This window comes from Anas platyrhynchos, chromosome 19 (assembly GCF_047663525.1).
Source record: "Anas platyrhynchos isolate ZD024472 breed Pekin duck chromosome 19, IASCAAS_PekinDuck_T2T, whole genome shotgun sequence".
NCBI lineage: Eukaryota > Metazoa > Chordata > Aves > Anseriformes > Anatidae > Anas > Anas platyrhynchos.
Genome location: NC_092605.1, coordinates 3,633,394 through 3,649,953, shown reverse-complemented (window position 1 = coordinate 3,649,953; position 16,560 = coordinate 3,633,394). Strand labels below are relative to the sequence as shown.

Below are 16,560 nucleotides of genomic sequence, written 5' to 3'. Positions count from 1 at the left end.
GAGGTTCTGCCACAAGCAGGTTGTAGTTTGAAAAGCTGCGGACTGTGATCTTTTAAACAGCTGTTTAGGATATGAATGCTGTGCTCTCCTGCAAAATGTGTTTGAGTTTGGGAGTTGTAGGTTGGTCCCACTCCATGGAGAGTTAGCTGGCTCTGCTGTACTGATTCTTCCCTTTGTTTTTCTCCAGTAAATTTCATTAAGAGAAGCAAAGATTAAATTACTTTTCGAATGCATTTTTTTACAGTAAGTAATTGGTGATGTTGTTATGGGGATAAAATGGTAACCACAAGACAATATTTCAATTAAAATACCCTCATCTTGGATAAGTGTGAGAAACTGTACCCAGAAAAAGTGGTAAGAACATATATGGAAAAAAAATAATACATGGGATACAAACTGCTGCTGTTAGCCGGTTATTATGAAAGATTGTTTACGTGAGGATTTTCTATGAAGGAGCCAAAAGAACTTTAGGTGGGGCAGAAGCACCGCCTATTACATGTTACCTGATGTACTATTACATGCTCACTCATTTCAGTCGGGTGTTACTTGCCAAATTCTAGTTATTTGCGTTGTGATTTCCCATGGTAGGTGTCTGTCTCTAGCTACGTTTCTGGACGCTGTGAAGGGCTCTGCCAAGATAATTGAGTCTTTTCTAAAATTTAGGTAAAAGTGAAATATTTTCTGCTCACAGTAAAACAAACAAACAAATAAACAAAAAACCCACTCCCCTCCCTGCCCCAAAACAAACAAACAAGCAACAAACTTATGGCTATAGCTCTGCTTTGCAAACAGATGAGATGTGCTACGGTGTGACATTTCTGCCAAGGATATGCTGCTAACCAACCCTGCGAAAATCTGCTCAGCATTGGTTAAATTAGTTATTTGGGCAAATCTAAAAGATCATCCTTGCAGTGAATATGTATCAGCCCGAGCTGAACGGGATTTCCGTACAATTTGAAGGCTAGGGTTTTGCATTCCCCCAGATAGCTCCCTGGTCTGATTTTGGACACAAATGAGAGCGCAGAGAATTCCCCATCTGTATTCCCAGTAGCCAGTTCCTCTTTCCTGCCGCTCTATCTTCGTGCAGCACCAGAGGAGGCAGTGACTTGATTTAGACAGCACAAATTGTAGGTATCTGCAGGATATGTAGAATAAATGTGAAGATGGGCATGGCTGAGCAAGTAGATTGAGGTTGGAAAACACTGGTGTTAGAAAGAGAGAAATGGAAGGGAGGCTCCATTGCATGGACACGTATGAATTACTTTATCATGCCAATACAGCTGTTGGGTAGAACAAAATTTTGTTGTTTGCATAGATTGGAAAGTTTTTAATACACGGAGTAGGAAATAGGGAGGAAAAAAGAGACAATTCACATTTAAGCTATATCTTTGCTATATTTCATTTTCTGTTTTTCTGATGAATGGCACCGTGTTGTGACACAGAGAAATGCTGAATACTGCAGCGATTCCCCAAAGTCAGTGCAGACACTGGGCCTTCGGTCATGAAGGAGTCCATGGAAGATGTGATGGGGAAAGAGCACTTCTAGTTGTCTTAATCTGAATGTAAGAAATTCAGAGAAACTTTGGCTTTAATATTTTTGATTGTCTCAGTTATTTGTAAAAATGGGAAAAGAAGGGTAATGATGTTTTAACACTCGTATTTTGTTGCAGTATTTGTAAGCATTACTGAAAAGCTGATGAAAACATGAAAATGCAGTTCTGTGAACCAGATTTGAGTAGCATGGAGTAAATCAGGCCTTAGGCTGCGTGCTGGAGTATTTAACTACACATTCATTAAGCCTCAGCCTCTGCTCTGCCTGATCATGGAGCCACTGGGAAATGTAGTGACTGAGTAGTGCCTTTCAGGGCTGTAGCGTAACGCAGACACATGGGAGGGCCAACACAAGCTTGTGTTGAGAATTCTGGTATTACACAACTTTTGGGTATTGAAGTATTTGTAACAATTTTAATGTATGCAATATTTTCTGGGTTTGTTGTGTGTAAATAGGACTCTTGTCTCTGTCAGTTAGGGATGGCTTTCTGATGAGGTCAAGGCACGCTGGGTAGGTGATGTGCTTTGACTTGCTGTGTCTTTTGCTTAGTTCCATCAAGATAGGTAATGCTTTTAGACAACGGTGTTGAAAACATAAAACCAAAAATGCAGGAGGTGAGGATATTCAGGATCTTCACCTGGTGGATAAGGTGGTTGTAAGTGCTGAGGCCAGGAGTTAATTTTCAGATTTTGAGCCAAAGATAGCCAGGTTGTCTGTGTGTACATGCTGCTTCCATCCGTCTATCTATAGTTTGTCCTTTTTGCTGCTACTTCCGAAGTGAAAACAGATTAGTAGAGATAATAAGGTGTTAATAATCACTTAATGAAATGTCTGTTCTGAAATGGTAACTGGCATGCAATGAAATCTAACTTGTTACCATCTGTGATGTATGTGAAGTGATTTAAAGAGCACAGAGGGTTCAGATGCAGAACTCATTTGCTCTTAATCTCAGTTGCTGCTATATTTGTGGTGCTGTTGTTACGTGAATGGTAAACCACCCACAGATGCTTGTTCCTTTTCCAATAACTGTGGAGGTGTTTGTTCTATGCATGAAGTTTAGAGGATCATGCTCAAGGCTCCAGTTATGTGGCCAGAGCTCCCTTGTCCTCCTAATTTACAGTCCTGTCTTTGTGGAATTTTTTGGGTGTGTTTTAAGAGGAAGGACAATTGAAGAAATTAGTAGTAGAGGGCGTCATGAACATCTTAATTCTTTATTATTTTTTTTTTCCCCCTACCTGAACTCAAGTGTATCATGTTCTTTAAAGGCAAAGTAGCAGGAGTTCTTGCTGCTGTTATGCTATATAATAAAACCTTGAAAGAAGCTTTCCTCGTTCTGTATGCTCCATTTCAGATTTAGCATCATTTTTGGCATGTAAAGTAGGGTCATTTTGCCTGGAGTTGTACAACATTAACCAGAGTAATTCAGTTTCTGTAGAAAACTGATTAGATAGTCCTCTCTCAAGGGTGGAGACATTGTATTTGTTCTGTAAGGTGTGCAGTACATTACTGAGTGCTGTGTAGAACTAATATTGCTGGCTTCAGCCATAACTGCAAGACATGGGTGCATAACAACTCTGCAATTATGTGTTGTGTTTTTTTTTTTTTTTTTTAAAAAGGGCAAAAGCACCTTTTCTAATATTCTTTTCTGCATGAAAGAGGCACCGTCCTTTTTCTGTATTGTGTTAAGTCTTTCTTATTGATGTAGTGTACCATCATTACCTACTCTTACTTCGTTAAATGATTTCTTAGTGTGGGATTATTTATGATGGCTATGCCATGACATTAGGAAAGTGCATTTTTTCCTCTGTATGTCTGTAAGTGGCTTCTGTGCTATATTTCTTCTTGTAGGCTTGAGTAAGATGTTTTTTGTCTTAAGGCAAAGTAAGTTTATTCTATATTTTTACGTAAGGAAAGTAAATACATAACTTTGTTACCCTTCTGAAGGCAGCTGAGTGGTGTTGCAGTATACTACAAAAACAATTACATAACGCGGTGTAGAGGTACAGGCATGCCTTAAGTAGGGATCACTAGAGATGCCAGAGCAGCTATATAATGTGGTTTAGCAGTAGATAGGTTTATTATTCCCTGCTTTATTATGTGGACTGACGCACACAGCGTGTTTGCTGAGTCTCAATAGATGAACTTCAGTGACCCATCTTTATTTAACTGTAGTGTTGTCACGATCACAGGTAAGGTAGCCAGCAGTTTTGCTGTGCAGTATACTTAATGTATTTTACTTAATCCAGATTATACAACAAACCCAGATCTTTCCGTGCCTGTGTAAATTAAAGTATGTAGTCAGTCTTCCTGATAATTTTGAAGGAGAAGATGACTTCAGCCACAGGCTTGTGTCTTCACCAGCTATAAAAAACTTCCCAAATATTAATTTCTTGTATTACAGAAATAATTTGCACATTTTTGAGGCCTTCATATGTGAATTGCTTTCATCTCAGTTCTACCAGAAACAAGCTTCAAAAAGTTGTGCAAAGTTTACTGCTTGTCTAAAACATTTGGAGACTGCTTTAGTGAAAGCTGGAAACTAATGGGTGGATTCTTCAGCTAACCTAATGAATGCAATTCGGGGTTTTTATTATTACAGGCAAGAGAAATAAGATTTTTCTTTTACTAGCAAACAATATTTTGGAACAGCACTCTCTGTCTGGGTAAGTGGCAGCTCATGGCAAGAATTGTTGGGGTAAATGATCTCTTTGTATCCATAAGAAACTGAACAGTAAATTTTCCTTTCTCCCAGTGGACTTAATATCCTGGGTCTCTTGTTACATATTTTTCCTAAGGCTTGCAGCTTCTTTGAGACCCTTTGGACTTCTGTGAAATTCACGTTGGCCTTGAAGTTCAAAAGTTATTGGGAAAGGGCAAAGCAACTAGCCTCCAAAATAAATCTAGCAGACCTCTTGTTTCTTAAAAGCAATTGCTGGGACACAATGATAAAACAGCTGGCTCTTCTTTAAGAATTACCTGGATTTATTACTCGTTCTAAACTTCCGTCCAGTTTATGGGAAGGGCTGACAAATGACGTGCTAGGAAGCAGCGTGGTCACCGTATGCATTTCCTGAGCTGAATTCACGCTCTTCTTTCTCGGAGCCTGTGTCAGCCAGACTGCAGCAGGTGATGGAGCTGGAAGCCCTCTCCTCCTCTCCTGCACTGGGGTGCCAACGGGATTCCTTTGGCAGGGAATATCTGGGTGCTCGTTTCTTCCAGCAGAACTCTTTAAAGGTTTGGCGTTGCAATGGGAGGCAGCTGGAGAGGCTCTTGCCCCTCCGTGTTCCCCATGGCCACGGGGCCCGTTCAGCGCGCGAGTCCCAGGATGTGGTGCTGGAAGCGGAATTCAGCTCCCTGTGAGCTCCCACCCCTCGCACTGTGGGGCTGCGAGTTGAACATCATCGCTTTAGCATAAATCTTTACAAGAGATGTTAATGTCTGGTTAAAATATGCAAATATTTACTGACTTGTCTACTGTTTGTCAGCTTGGCATGCGAGACCTTGGATCTGATCCTTCTGTCTTGGCAGACATTGGGAATTTTGCCAATAACATTAATAGGAACAGCATTGTGCCCTCTAATCTGTTTGTTTATGAAATACAGCAGGAGTTATCTGGCTAGATGCTGTACAGTGAATTGAAAAAGCATCTGTTTGAATTTTTTTTTTTTAGGAACTGGCACTTACTTTAACTTACAATTATCTTCGTGTACGGATCCTTTGGTTCCATCAGAACACTGTGGCGTAAAAGTGCAGAGTCACGAGTTAAACCTCTCTGAAATACTAAAATCTTAGTTTGCGATTTTCTCATCCATGCTGATTTTTAGTTTGCGCTTGGACTAATCAGGCTGTGGAGTAATTCTTGAAAAGCATCCCGTGCCCCAAGCTTAGCACTAACTGGCTGCCTGGATCACACTGGTCACAGCTCATCCTCTGAGCCAGCCCTTTGGCCTTCCCCAGCCCCCTCTGCAGATCTGGAGGGGAAACGTGCAGTTTTACTTGGGGATTAGCGTTTAGTTACTCTGTCTGTATTCGTTTACAAAATCTCATTGGGAAGAAGGTGAAATGCTCATTAGGAATATTGCTCCCAAAAATTGTTAGTAGGGAATGAATCCCGCTCAAATCTCAGCAAAACCAAAACAAACACCAGGGGCTGAGTTGTACCTGTTGGAATTAACCAGGTCTTCTAAATAATAGGGACAGCAGATACTTTGAGGAAGTTAAGCTGGATGGGACTTGGCCTTCAAAGAAACGTAGATCAGTCAGTTTCCTACTCCTGAAGGAGTTTTTGGAAGGCACAAGGTGTAAAGCCAGGGTTCAATGTCTGGATTAGCTCGTGAGGAAGAGTTGTGTCAACTCCTGTATGGCTCCAGTCAACACGAGGCTTACAGGTAGAATTTGCAGGTGCTATGCTTAATGTTATTTAAATATCTTATTAAATGCCTAAATCAGGAGCCTTCCTTTAGGCAGTGGCACTGCTGTGAGATGATTCAAAGCTGAGAAATGCTTTGAATCGGCTGCTGATGATAAAGGCGCTGTTGATAACACATTGTGGCTGTAATTCTAAGGTAGGTCCACCTGTCTGAGACGTGTAGCTTCAGACAGTGGGAATAGGCCTGTCTGCTGCTTCCACAGAATTCAGAAGACGCATTAAAATTTGCTATTAGAATAAATTATTACTCAAATTTGAATTGCAACTCTTCTGGCGTGCAGTTCTCCAGCTGCTTTGAGAAAATGAATAATCCTGACATTTATTCTGCTACATGCTTAGGATTTTAATCTCAGTTTTACAGGCAGAAAAACTGAAGTGCATAAGTAATTAGCTCAGTTTTGCGAAGAGTTGGGAATACGGCACAGACCTTGTAACACTTCTGCTTTCAAATGTAATCTGCAATCATTTCTACTCTTGGAACGAGTGTAGAAATTCCAGTTTTACATTTGAAATTTTAAACCAAGAAACACTTGTAGAATTCCAAATGATTTTCCCTTAATAAGTGTCTCCTTTCCTTGGATGTCAAAATGTTAAATGTTCTGAAATAATTTTAAGCATGGGTAGGTCATGTACTATAATAGACAAGATTTTAAAAAGGCATGTTTTGAATTCACATTCACACGATTTAAGTCTTAGTAACTATATTAGACACAGCTTAGGGGACCCAAGCCAGGAGGATAGGTTTTCAGAGTCAGTGGGAAGAGGTGAGTGCCCCCAAAGAAAACTTCAGAGCAGCCGGACTGGATCTGAAGTAGACAGTTCAAATACCCAATAACTGTGCGTGTTTGTGTCCGTCTGTGTGGGTATTTATGGAATCAAAATGAAATCTGAGAGCATGAATTTATCATTTCAGCTACATTGTCTGCATGCTATTTTTTTATGATTAACTTTTTTTAAACAAATTACGCTGCAGTGGACTCCCTGCCTGTTACGTCCCATGCTCTGTGACTTCAGTGTCTCTGAAGTTACTCTGAAATACCGATGGTGTGACTCAGTTTAGTGCAGTTATCCAAACAGCCTGGTCCTGACTGCTCTGAACTCCACAACCTGTGGATCACGTTAAGGTCAGTTGTGTTCCCTAAAATGCCCTCTAAGTCTACAAATTGACCAAAGAAGTTGTGCAGCCTCAGCAGTACAGTAGGCCACTGCTGGGCGTGTAAAACCTAGCTTCTTCTCGAACTACTTCAGTATTTGGTGAAACAGCCAATATGGGATGATTGATAAATACCATGTTTTCCTTTTTTTAACATGGTGCCATGCTGGGGAAGAAAGGAAGAAGGGCTGGGTAGCACAGCTTCCAAATGCCTCTTGGTTACGCTGGCCAGGTCCGTTAGGGTAGGATGTGTGTATAAATACTTGTGCTGGAATAAACACACAGAAGCTCTGCGGAGACTTCTGGTCAAAGGAATTTTGGTTCTATGTCAGCCGGGAAGTGAGGAAATCAAAAATACAGCAGAGTTCATGAAATCCTCTCTTTTCAGTCCCCTAGGAGGAAAACAAAGCATGTGAGAAAAACATCGATTAACTCTTGTGTTACTGGGAAGGAAACCTTAAGTTTGTAAAATTCTGTGCCATCAAATTTTAGTAAAATTTTTAGTTATATGTAGAAAGGATCCTTGCGTAAATGGTATAACAATACCTAACATTTGTATAATTAAAAATATGTGCTTGTTTAAGTGATCCAACTGAGTGCTTTTAATGTTAATATAATTACTCCATAAATGACTTTTCTCACACACACAGAAATGCAAAACCTACTTCATGCTTGTGTTCCTCCACCTTGGGGAAGATTTGTAAAAAAATTCTCATCTCCATCAATGTAAATGTTGTAAAAGAGAACATGGTTTCAGTCAAAATAGTCTGCAGAAATCAGATTTCCTTTGCATGTTTGTGGTGTGATGCTGAAAATCAAGTTTTAGGAATGGTGTCGAGCACAGAGAACACTGTCATAGGATAAATCAAACTTGTTGTGAATGTTTCTACTGTATATTGGCTTAGTTATGTGTTAATGAGAAAAGTGGGATGATGAAGAGTTTTTCTTGTATGGAACTTATGTTTATTTGACTATTGGATTGACTTCTTAAATGTACTTGATCTTAGATTGCTTAAAAATACCCCAATATGAAGTATAAAGGAAGTCTTTAGCAATGGACTTTTGAAGGGAGAGTTATTTTAGTTATTTTCAATGACCGTAACAGCTGATGGATCATCATGAAGATTGATAGCCTGCTGCTTCTTAGCAGACCACATGAGAACTCTTGAGTTTTCCTCTTTTGGTTACCAGAACACGTTTTTGTCAAGTCAGCTTTGAAGTGTCTCTAGAGACACAACATTTATTTAAACACATCAATGAAGGGGTAATATAGATGGGGATTAGAGGAAGGGTTTTGCTTTTCTACTGGTGGTTCAGGCTGTGGATAACCGCTTGTCAGAGTTTATTGGTGGATGCTGTTGTCTCTATACAGATTTGTATCACAATTGCTTCACCCTCCCCAATATTAACATCAAAATTATTCAAGAAATTCTGTTGGCAAGGGGCGCGGAGGTGGTGGTGTGGCAGGGTTTGCTCAGACACGAAAACAAAGCCCTCGATGGAGGTTTGCTGTTGACCTCCCATCCGTGCTCACCTGTCCTGTGCCTTGGCTTGTCCTCGGGTGGGACAGCGATGCTGGGGGAGCAGAGGGGGCTGCCAGAGCAGGAGCTGGGGAACAGGGAAGGGATGGATGAGGTGTATCCAAAATAGCAGTCGTGTTTGCAGTGAAGAACCACCAGCAAAGTGCGTAAAGCCGTAAAACCACTGCTTCCTTTCGTACAGGCAGTCATGGGCTTAACTGTGGTCTTGAATTAGACTCAGAACTGAGAGCCAGGAGGGATGGAGGTAGGAGCATGGAGAAAAGAGTGGGAAGAGGTCAGGTAGAGGGGGATAGGGAGTGGAGGTGGCATATACCGGCGGGGATGTGCCGCAGCACCTTGAGGTGGGATCGGAAGTTGGTTGGCGACTTGTCCCTGCCATCATGCAGCTAACCAACGTTTTGTCGTCCCCTCTGCCCCCACTCTAGGATTTCTGTCCCTGAGTCATGGCAGACAGAAGACCAGAGAAGTCATGTGAACAAGCATGTGAATCCCTTAAGCAGCAGGATTATGAAGTGGCAGTGAAGCATTGCACAGAGGCACTCCTTTCCCTCAGCCAGTACCCCCCAGCTCACCTCCCGGAGGCATGCCAGGCAGAAATCGACCGCATCAAAATCGAGACTCTTCTGTATAGAATTGCTTCCTTTTTACAACTTGTGAGTGTGACTCTTTCATAGTATCTAGTGAACTGGAAAGAACAATCGAGTATCTTGTGCCATCAGGATTTAAGTAAAATTCAGCATTTGCCTGTAGTTGGCATGTTGGTTTGCCACAGAATTCTTCTTGCTAAAACATGTTTGAGGATTCTGTCATGTAGTTTTCTCCGATCTGTTTATTTTTCAAGATTGGGACCTCTAAATAGTTTGGGTCTGAATCACAGTTCCCTAAAAGGGTGGAGAAAAATAAAATAAAAATAAATATATACATAACACAACAAAAACCCAACAGCCATAAATATATTCCAGGAAGGAAAAATAACTGGTTTTAGAGTATTACTTTATGTTCATATAATTATGCTGAATTACGTACCAAATTACCTTATCTTTAAAGAACATTAAATTCAGGTTACAACTCTAGATGTTCAAAAAAACATTAAGAAACACCAGAAATCAGGCAACCAGTTCATACTTAATTTAGCTGCCTTTGCATAGCCTCACAGTAGTCTTTTAATATTTGATCACATACTAGCTTTCCATTGCTAGGCTAGAGCATGTCTGGTGAAAGACGTAACTTTTAGTCTCTGGCAGGTTTTTAATTGAAATGTGAGAACTGTGAGCTCTGTGAAGGTTTGTAAAGTCAAGGCAAGAAGCATATCCCTGAATTGTAGGTGAATCCATTAACCAAAAACACGACCTTCCCTGAATGCTCTAGAGTGCTACAGCTCCTGAAAGGAAAGGATGTTAGAGTGATTAATATGTTTTAACCTACATTTTTCCTTACCCTTCTGTTTTGAGAACGTTATCACAAGTTTATAGGACCTTCTCCACCCTGAATCTTCACATACTATGGGTATGAACAATTCCATCCCATATGGTGAAGTGTGGCCAAGTTGTAAGCCCTCTCTGGGCAGCTTTAAATGAAGTCATGCCCATCTGATGAGGCAGCATTTTTAAACTTTCTTTAAATAGACAGCTGCTGAATTTGACTATTCCGTGTGCAAAATGAGAATTGGAAAACTTCGTAAATTAAAATGTGACCTATAGTATAGCTCCTCAGGGGGAAGATTCAGTAATAACTAAGGTGTTTAAATTGGAAGTTGTGTTACTACAGATTGACTTCTCAAAATTATTTACATAGGGTAAGATACAGTTAGAGGCTTAGCAGTTCTGCATTTCTGACCTGGATGCCTCTGAAAATGTTATGAGGCACTTCTCTGAATGTTCAACATAGTGAAATTTGTTGCAGCAAGCCGTTAGGGGCTTTGGAAAGTTCTTGTAATCAAAATCTTTTCATTAAAGACTTGAATTACATAGATACTTAAAGACTCTTTTCTTTAAAAATCTTAATTTTCCTTCTTATTTTTACTAAAAGAAGTATTGTTTTAAATCACCATTGATAAGACAGAGTAAAATAAAGTACACCTTACAAATGCCAACAGTGTACTAGTGCAAGTTTAAAAAACAGTGTCTAGAAAGAAAATTTTTATATTTTTTCCTAGGTGTTGTGAACCACCTACAAAATACATACATAAGCATATACCTTTGCACATTCATGTACCTCTTTTAGAATGTCCATTTGCTGAGAATTTGAGGAAAAGGTCAGCTTTCTAAGAATTCATTATATTATATTTGACATGTGACTGATGTTCTTTACATGTTCTACCCTGGAAAAAAACGAGGTAATGGGTTCTTAAAAGTTTTAAGAAACTTCTAGTTGAAGCATGTAGTTGTTTTTGCTAACTGGAATAATGCTATTTTTAAACTTTTCGTGTTTTACCTTTCAGAAAAAGTATGGGCAAGCAGATGAAGACTGTAGGCATGGTATGCTTCTTTCTTTCTTTTATTCCTTAGTGTTATAAATTGCAGTCAGTTGTCTGAATTTTAAAATCTGGTGCCCAGATTTGTTAGTTTGCTAACAATGGATGTTTTGCTAGTTTAAAATTGTGTATCTGTTTTATAATACTTTTTTTCTACTTTATTTTTTTAAGGAGATCTCACAATTTTCTAACTTATGTTCAAGTACCAGAACTAAAATACAGCTGCCTTTGGCATAAGGGTACCGTTTGGCTAATTTTAGCGTACAGATATAGGACAGATTGATAGTGTTTGGATTTTTAGGGTGGTAAAGCCAGCTGCTTGTTCCATCTTCCTTCCTAGGGGCATTGGTTGATACTTAGGTTTGTATTTCAGGTGCTGATTTGGGGGGAGGAGGAGAAGGAATGATGTACTTGGATCATATATGTGCTTACATACATGCTATTAAAGGTTCCAAATGTGTGGCAATGTCACGTTTAAGTTGTGTCTTCCATGTTATGATGCCTTGTTTAATTGGGGTATTTTTAAAGGAATTAACCTTGCTAATATTTTGTAACTGATTTATAGTGCAAGTGACTCAATACTTAGTGAGGACTCTGAGTTTGGTAAACATTGGATCAGAATTTATCAGTTAGATTTGGAAGGAGAAGCGGGGCAGATCCCACCTTTCAGTTTTTATTTCCTTAACTATTCACAGATTTTAAAGGAAATTTCCTGAAGCCACAGTTCTGTTGCATGGACTGTGTGATTGCTCTTGTGACATTCCTGCACTAGCAATGAAAGCCTTTACACTGTGGTGTTTTTTTGTTTGTTTGCTTGTTTTGTTTTTAAGTGCATTTGTCTTCACTGATGCTAAGTCATAGTGGGGGTCTGCAGACTGCTTATGATGGTTCACAAAGCATAAGTAGGAAAAGTAAATGTAATTTCAGTAGGTATAATTTTCCCCCATAGAAAACATTTAAACAAATTTTAAAAGGCTGAACATCGCTTAATCAATGCCATTCCTAAAATAGGTTTGTTGTCTTTAAAGCTGCTTCTTGTTCTAGCTGTTGATATGTGCCAAGGGTGCAATATCCTGACTAACCTCACAGTTGTCTTTTATGGTGGCAAATAAAAGTCAGAGAGAGACATATGGGAAGATGAATGGTGGTTAAAGGAGGTAGGAAGTGGGATTCTGTTTAATGAATAGTGTTCTCATTGATGAGATCTGATGGGTTTGTCATAAGGGTAGCTGACATTCATCCGTGGAGCCTTTTTCTTCTCTTGGCATGTGTGTCAGAAGTCAGTATCTCAAAGGAACAGTAGCATTAACTGTATTTTTTCTTTCTTTTGCTGGATGCACGTAGAAGTGAGTGGAATAGGAACACCAATCTCTACTTTTTTTAATCTGAAAAAAGTAGAGAAATTGGCTTTCAAATGTATATAAGCAACAACAAATTGTTACCAGTGTGATGTTAATTTCCTTAATTCATCCCAGCATGTTCTGCACTTATTTTTTCCAGATCTAAAACTGAAGACATTTGTCAGCTTCACACCATATTATTTCCCTATAAAAAGTGTGGTTGTGTATTTATGTACTGATTAAATAAAAATTAACAATTTGATTGGGGTTTCCTGTGTTGTGCTGTTATTGATTGTAGCCCAGCATTTGATGGCTCAGAGTATCTGTATCGTTTATGATCCTGAAAGTTCTTGGGTTTAGTTTTCTTTGAAATATCCTTGTGAAGAAAGAACCTTAATATGGACTGTGTTTCCTTGATGCTTACAATTTTTTTTTAAAGAGAATGTTTTTATTCAAGCTGCTGTCCCATCTTCTTACAAGCTTTGATGTGTTGCATTCCTGTGACTATTTTATTTTAACCTTGAACGATAAATATGTTTTGGAATAAATTGAGAAATACATGTTCCTTAGTGCTTGCACTGTTGTAAGGAATGATGACAACTTAGAATCTGTTAAATTATTCCACAAATCTCTTAACAAAATAAATTAGTTTGTGTGTTGTAACTTTTTATATGCAACTGCATGTTTTAACTTGGTAGTACTGGGTGGTTAATGCTACGAAATATCATAATTGGACATCTAGTCTTTGAGGTTAAAATAGCAAACTGCCCGACATGCTAAAGCTATTTCTGGTGCTGCTGCTTCTGATTTGGGAAGCAAGCTCTATTTTGGGAACTGTGGTCAGTATCATCAGAGTGGTGAATTCAGAGTAATCTTTGTGGCGCTTTGTAAACATCATTTAGTTACCATTTCGATTTGAAGGGATGTCTGGTTGTTTTTATGTGTTTTTGTGGAACTGTTTTTTTTCTGTTGTTTCATGAGATTTTTTTGTTAATGACACGAATGTCTGAGTGAGGAGTTTTGATTTATTCTAAAATGTAATGCTGAAGATGTGTTGGATGTAAGATTCCTGTTAGTACTAAAACAAGCTGTTTGCATCGAAGGTCTGCATGAGTAGCAGTGTAAACACAGATGTTGATGTTGCCTGCAATAACACTAATACATATTTTAATTCTGTAATTTTAAACAACTGTCCCAGGCTCCTTTTCAACTCACATGCGTAGCTTTACTAGCCTTTTAGTTGCTCAGAAATGCACTGCTTTTTCTGGACAGTTAATACACATGATTAAGTGTTATGCCTCCTTGTCTGAAGCCCGACTGTATCATGAAATAAATCCTTTCACTATTGGAAGTGTCAATGAAAGTGTCTGTTTGGCTAGCTATCTGATCCAGTGCTAGAAAACATTAGGAAAGTTTTCTGTTACATGGAGCTTGTAAACTTCTGGACTCAAACAATCGTTCCTATATCCTGCACTTTACAGCATAAGTGAATAAAAGCCCTTTTAAAGTAACAGGAATTGACCACGAGGAGGTTAGCTATATTTGGAAACTACAGGGCATGCTTTTTGTGAGCATGAATGGATCTTCCTGAGCATGTTTGTGTTACTGAAAGGTTGTTGGTTGCTGGTTGTTTTTTTTGTACCCTTTCTGTGAAGAGGAGGTCCTTTGTGTCTGCGTCAGATATTTGAATTTACCATTCCCATATTTAATTTTTGTCTATTTTAGCATGTAAACCTTACAACCTTTTTTTTTGAGCTCATGTGCAACATTTCTTAGATGGTGTGAGACAAGTTTCAAATTAATATTAGGCATGAGTAAGTAATGCTTCCTTTCCATCCAAGCTGTGTATTTCACAGAAGCCACGGACTTAACTCAAATTTCAGACGTTATTTTCATGTTAAAGGTGAAGGAAAGCTGTAGGCTTTATTTAAATGCATGCTGTGATGAAGCTAATACTTGCTGATTTGTGTTGCAGTGCTGGGAGAGGGGCTGGCCAAGGGAGATGGATCTTTCCGTGCAGTGCTCTGCTGCATGCATCTTAAAGGGAAGCTGCAAATTGTGTCTAATGTTCTTTCCAAATCACTGATGGGTGAATCACTGGTAAGTGTGTTTGCTGTAAGCTATGGAACTTAGAACGGAGTTTTGTTTCCTTTTTTCTTTTGGATGTATTTAATAACAAACTTCTGAACATGTGTTTGACTGACAGGTTGCAACAAAAATTTTTTTTTATTGAAAAGACAAAGATAAGTCCATGGGCATGCATATTTAATAAGGATACCGTTGTTGCATTGCCAGTGTCTTGGAGTTGGTACAAATTTTGAAAATTTTTTTTGGTTGTTGGCTCTGAATCATGAAGAAATGCAAAATAATTTGTGTATTTGGGCAATGTAATAAAGTAATGTAAACTTCAAACTTTTATTTTGTTTGGATTGCACCTGACACGATTTTGTGTGCGCTTAATAACTTCAGCCTTTGAAGCAGAAAGAATATTGCTAGGATTATTAAATAGGTAGCTCACAATAAGTTGTTAGAAAAAGAAAAGCTTATCAGGGATAAAAACAAAGAAAACAAAAAAGCCTTGCATTTCAAGACAAGAGGAAGGTTGGAGTTTAAAGCTTCTATTCTACCTTTACAAGCTTTGACAGTTCAAGGGTGTTCTTAACCCCATACATGTAATTAACAGTTTTGACTCATGTGTGACTACTCACACGGGGAAAAGTAAGGACATACGTAAGTCTCCAAAGGATAATATCCTTTTAATTTCTGTAATGCAGGTTAAATAATAAGCAGTTCTTTACCATGAACTGTTGGTGGTGCTAAATCCAGAAAAATGGCCGTAGCACAGCCAAGAGCAGCTCCTGTCAGACTGAGGAATGTGGAAGTGACATCAGAAATTGTAGGAGAGCCCATTACCTTGAAATGGGATGTTGGGAAGTAAAAGCAGGGAGAATGAGTTTGCTTTTGAGGTGTATCAATGCATAAATGTTGCCTTGTAATTACACATTGCCAAGTTATTAAAAATTTATCATGTTCAGTATTAGTTAAATGTAACTTGTATTTTTTCCTGTACATTAAAGGAGTTGTGTTGCTACTTAATAAGTTATACAGAATCAATTTCCTGACAAGATACTTATGAATTAACTTTTTTTCCTGAAAAAAATATTAATTAAGCCAAAAGATACAGAAACACTGAATGATTGTGCAGTTCAGTAATTAGATATTCACCTAGGAAAGGACCTGAAATGAGCTGAAATTGTCTTGGTGCTTAACTTAATCAGTGGGGTGATTCTGAGGGAGTATTCTGTTTGTCTGTCCAGAATACATCCTGAATTTTTTTTCTTCTCTTTCTCCATCCCCTGCTGGTAGTTATTTTTATGTAAATAAAAGATTTTCCTCTGTCTGGCTGCTGTTTTCTAATGAAAAAAAAGTTTCATTGAAAAATTGCTGGCAAGATCAAAGGAAACTTGCCTTCAGAAAAAAAAGTATCAGTAAACTAGCCAAAAGCTCCTTATCGTAGGAAATGTGCGGTGTTGCACAGGCTTGTTTTGAGCTATTGTTGTGTAAAGAAAGCCATCTTCATATATAATCCCAGAGTTTTTTCCCAAAGCAAAACTTAAGAAGTTTTAACAACCTTTAGGTCATTAGATGCTGTTTTCAGTGGGAATATTAAAATCAAAAACTAACTTACTGACTTCTGTCAGTGTGTGAGAGGAGAAATGAAACAAAGTTTTGGAATGAATTTATTGAAGAGCTGGAATCCATCCAGTTTCCTCCCCAGTGACTTAAGAAAATGATTCTTGGTAACTTTATTTATGCATTAATACATTTAAGCTCAGCACGTTCAGTTTGCAACCTTTCTTCTGAAGAAGTGAAAAATCACTTTGAAAAAAACCTGAGTGTGTGAATTTTTAAGTGTATAAATTTTCAGTAATTTTTGCTGCTCAGTAGCACCACAGTCAAAACGTGGAGAAATCTAGCACATGCAGTGGGACTTGATTAAAGTCTTGCATGAGTTTTTGAAATAAAAACACAGATCTACACAGATTCTTTTCTTCCAAGTTTTGCCTTATAT

General features: G+C 38.6%; 1 protein-coding gene across 7 annotated transcripts in view; it reads left to right on the top strand.

The window, feature by feature from the left end:
• The window catches only part of HELZ (helicase with zinc finger), an 83,460-nt gene that overhangs the window by 7,695 nt on the left and 59,205 nt on the right, over window positions 1-16,560 (top strand). For 3 of the 7 annotated variants that reach the window (XM_072025623.1, XM_027471664.3, XM_027471665.3), the window contains exons 2-4: window positions 9,101-9,328; window positions 11,116-11,152; window positions 14,464-14,588. In XM_072025623.1, the coding sequence (XP_071881724.1) occupies window positions 9,119-9,328; window positions 11,116-11,152; window positions 14,464-14,588 (372 nt within the window). In that variant the 5' untranslated portion in view covers window positions 9,101-9,118. Of the gene's footprint in view, window positions 1-9,100; window positions 9,329-10,924; window positions 11,011-11,115; window positions 11,153-14,463; window positions 14,589-16,560 lie in introns of those variants that run through there. The other 4 variants (XM_072025624.1, XM_027471667.3, XM_038165241.2 and 1 more) reach the window with 3 other exon arrangements.